This window comes from Oryzias melastigma, linkage group LG20 (assembly GCF_002922805.2).
Source record: "Oryzias melastigma strain HK-1 linkage group LG20, ASM292280v2, whole genome shotgun sequence".
In the NCBI taxonomy this organism is placed as follows: Eukaryota; Metazoa; Chordata; class Actinopteri; order Beloniformes; family Adrianichthyidae; genus Oryzias; species Oryzias melastigma.
In genome coordinates, this window is record NC_050531.1 from 19,845,858 (window position 1) to 19,849,925 (window position 4,068).

Consider the following 4,068-nt stretch of genomic DNA (forward strand, 5'->3'; position numbering starts at 1 on the left):
AAACAAATCTCCTTACTTTGAAAACATCAGTCACTCAAAATCTAGAAAGAATTCTCCATTTTAGATAGAAGTTGTTTTCAGATGTCTTCAGATGTCTTGGTGTCACACAACTCCGATGACCCCCGTCTCAGTAGTTATTTATTATCTGGCTACTGTCCTGATGGAAACTTGGAAACGTGCTGACATCTATTTATTAAAAAACAAAGTTTTTTCGGAAACCCTAAATGGTTAAATGTGGGGGCAGCCCACTGGAGTAATGACTAATGCTCTTAGTTCACAGTGAAAAGGCCCAGTTTCAAATCCCAGCTGGGACCTTTCTCTGTGGAACTTGTAGGTTCTCCTTGGGCTTCTTCTAGTCACCCTAGTTTCCTCCCACAGTCAAAAAACATGCTTCATACAGTAATTGATAACTTTACATTGTCCATAGGTGTGAATGTTGAGTGTGATTGTGTGGACATGCAACAAGCAACCTGTACAGGGTGTACCCCGTCTTCATCCAATAGGAGATGGGATAGGCTCCAGCAACCTGGGATTCAGTGGTTGCAAAAAACTGGAATTTATCAAAGGCATCTCTTATTTAGGGATGAGAATTCCTTCCAGAATACAGAGTAACCTTGAATTTGATTCATGACTATAATCATAATTTAATTAACTTTAAACAAAGATTAAAAAAATGCATTTGTTTATGCTCTCATTATTTATCATCATTCCAAAGATCGTATTGAGGTTTAGTTCTAAACTCTCAGCAAAAAAGCATCTTACTCTCATAAGCACTTCAAGTATAGTTAATATATTGTGAATAGGTGAGATTTTACATATTATACCATCATTTGTTGAACAACAAATGTAAACATGTAAGTGTGTTTTTACGAAGTTTGGAAGATTTTGTGTATATGCTGACACGGCTAGCGTGTAGCATCATCAGATTGCTTTTTATGTGTTACCAACAATGTTGTAGTCACAGTAATGTTAGTTTTAGCAGTATCAGTCTGGGTGTTTCAAACAAGGATGGGAGTAACAGATATTATTAATACTTTCCGAGGATGCTTCTGTCATGGCCAATGTGTAGCGTGTGACAAACAAGTTCCAGAAAGCAGTTTATAAAGTATCTCTGACACTTGTTCTGCTTAATGCGTCTTATGGTTTGCTGCGCCAATTACATGCATCCGTGTTCATAGAATACTTTTTAGTCACGATCGGTGTATTCAGACAGGAAAAGTCTGTTGGTCCGGACTGAGTCTGCTTAATTTGTCCGGATCGAGGTTTTAAACCGAAGTTTTTAAACAAAAGCACGTGACTAAAGATCTCCTCACTCATTGGTCAGGAATTATGAAGGCGGGGCAAAGCAGCGAAAGAAACAATAATGGAAATCCTACACGGCATTTCTTGTCAGGATAGTTCACTTCTTCAAACTTTATATTTCGCTGACAAATTTTGAACGTCTGTATCAACATCAACTGCAGTGATTTTAACTGATACTTTGGTATGATGGAGGCATGCTGCAAGGTGGTTGCTGAGGAGACGAGGATTTAGAAGATACACTGATGAGTGTCTATGACATATCGATCGTCGGGAAAATAGTGTGAGAAGCAATGTGTAGCATGTTAAAAGTTTTAATGAGTCTGCATTCATCTGACCACATTTCAGTGAGTTGCTGAGTCTCATCGTTACTCCACGTTGGTCCACGGCTCATGGTTGCAACACCTTCCTACTCCGTTTACATCCCATAATGCCCGGCTACGGTAGCTTTTTGCTTTGCTTGTTCCAATCTGATCCCAGCACCTATTAAGAGCAAAGAAACTCAGAGCGAACCTGAGTTCAGTCCGATTGGTACTGACCACCTCACACGATGGGTCAGAGAGCAGCTTTAGGTCCTGAACCAGGATCCGCTTGGGTTTATTCAGACTGGATATTTATTCCAGTTTATCGGGGAAACAAACTCTGGTTTACCTTAAGTGAACAAAATGTGTCCAGTGTGAACACACCCCAGGTTTTTTTTTTTTTTTTTTTTTTTTTTTTTTTAAGGTTGAAGCACTGATTTAAGAGAAAAGCTGACAATGTCTATTACTTTTGCTTGGATTTTTGGCAACTTGCAGCATCTCTGGCAGCAGATCGGTACTGACGAGTGGTTTATCGTGGCGGGGGCTCAGACAGGATCAGAGAATGCTCCAGTTGAAAAGCAGCTCCAGGGCACAAATCTGCCAGCCTTGACTGACTGATCTAAATGCTGAAGGAGTTTGTGAGTGCAGTCAGTGATGCAGCATGCAAACCCACATAGATCATGCTATGCTAACGGTGGATTTGTGTTTGTTAATGAGTTCATTTTGCAAACAGAGCTCCTTGAAATGAGATGAAATTGTGATGTCAGGTTTAACATTTTGTTTTTGACCATGCTGTGTGGGGTAAATGGAAATGGAGACGGCGGTGGGTGTTGGACAGCAGGGAAGAGGGGGCACTGACCTTGAAACTACAGAGCTGCATCAGCATAATGACCAGTCAACCCAAAGCAGACCAAAACCTGAAGGAAGTGGGAGGAGAAGGGTGGCGTGTTACAAACCACAAGAACAAAAAAAAAAGAAAAAGAAAGACAAAGGCAGCCAATGTAGCAGGTGACAGCATTTGTGCATCAACTTTAACCCTTCATACTTCATCAGATTGAAATATGAACAAAGAAGCAGAAACAGACAGACAACAGTGACAGAAACATGGAGAACACAGTAGCATTGTCTGATGATGGTGCATTTGACAGCCAAAGAAAAAAGTTAGTCTTTTAAACTCCATGAACGAACAAACAAAATGTTTAGATCATAGTGTATGGGGTAAAATCCACATCTCCAGAACAACAGCACATGACTTGAAATGGGAAAATGTGTTCCTTCGCTTTTTCAGGAGCTCAAAAAAGCCCAAGATTCATTTTGTAATTAATTTATTAATTCTTCTGACAAAATTGGGGGGCATTGTTTTTCATTACAACCCAGAACAAGACAAACAGAGAGGTACACAGACACTTAAAGATTCACTGTGGAAGCAGTCAACTGCACAGTGCCCCGTATATAGTCTTTTGTGTGTGAAACAGATCCAAACAAATTGATATGTTGAGTCAGTAAGGGGGCAAACCTCACACCTTAATAATGACTAGACGGCCCTGTACAATAGCATCAGTGGCCTTACAAATACTTCACAAAAGACTTACCACTCACGTCATTTTCATGACGTCCATTGAGGTGGCCGTATGAGCCTCATGGAAACTTCCAGATCCACCTGTACTCCCCTTAACATTCAACCCTTTGTCTACAACTCTTTACAAGCCCAGACAACCCAAAAACCTGCAGCATCGTACGGGTCAACCCCTGTGCATGTGACCAAGGCTTTACCTCTGCCTCTGTCTTGAATCCTTTTGCCACTGCTGGCCTCACCAGATGTTGTAAATTCATATCTACATATCACATAATAACCATTTGAAAATGGGGTTTGCAGATTAAAGGATCAGCTGAGGAAACACCTAATACCGCAGAAAAGAAGTAACTATTCGGTCAGCAGAAATCAGATTTGTGGAAAAAAATAAGCTTCATCAACAAATATAACACGGCTTTAAACTATTTAAAAAGACCACTGAGAAACAAAATGTTATTATTGTGATTAAAGCATTTTTAAATGAATAATTTATGTGTATAACTTAGTGTTAATTAGCTTGATTGGTAAGAGGTTTTGCTGTAGCCATAACTGGTCTGAAATGCTGTCTGCCTTGTTTGTGATTTTCTCGAAATCTGCCAAGTGAGTGTCAGCTTTCAAGACCAAATCTGCAAGGAGTTGACAGAAGCTGGTGCCCTCACTCAAGAATATCCACTGAGGGAGCGTGAGCACGAAGACTTACATAAACTCCTGTGAGAGCCTGAAAGGATCACAGGGCTTTCTGAGAAGAGGAAATGTTATACCTTCCACTCAAACAGTGAGGAGAACACTTGCAGAGTGTTTTACAAAAGGGAGATTAAGGACAAATCCCAGTTCCAGCCTTTGGTTCCAGCCCTTACCTTTGACCCTTTTTATACCCTACTGCTAGCCTACAGA

At 40.4% G+C, this 4,068-nt stretch overlaps 1 protein-coding gene across 4 annotated transcripts in view; it reads right to left on the reverse strand.

Moving 5' to 3' along the window:
• Positions 1–4,068, reverse strand: part of LOC112151248 (E3 ubiquitin-protein ligase HECW1) — a 78,623-nt gene that overhangs the window by 66,711 nt on the left and 7,844 nt on the right. The window contains exon 2 of one of the 4 annotated variants that reach the window (XM_024280047.2): positions 2,461–2,518. The exons of 2 other annotated variants lie outside the window; for them this stretch is intronic. In XM_024280047.2, the coding sequence (XP_024135815.1) occupies positions 2,461–2,487 (27 nt within the window). In that variant the 5' untranslated portion in view covers positions 2,488–2,518. Of the gene's footprint in view, positions 1–2,460; positions 3,519–4,068 lie in introns of those variants that run through there. One more of the 4 variants, XM_036217372.1, reaches the window with a different exon arrangement.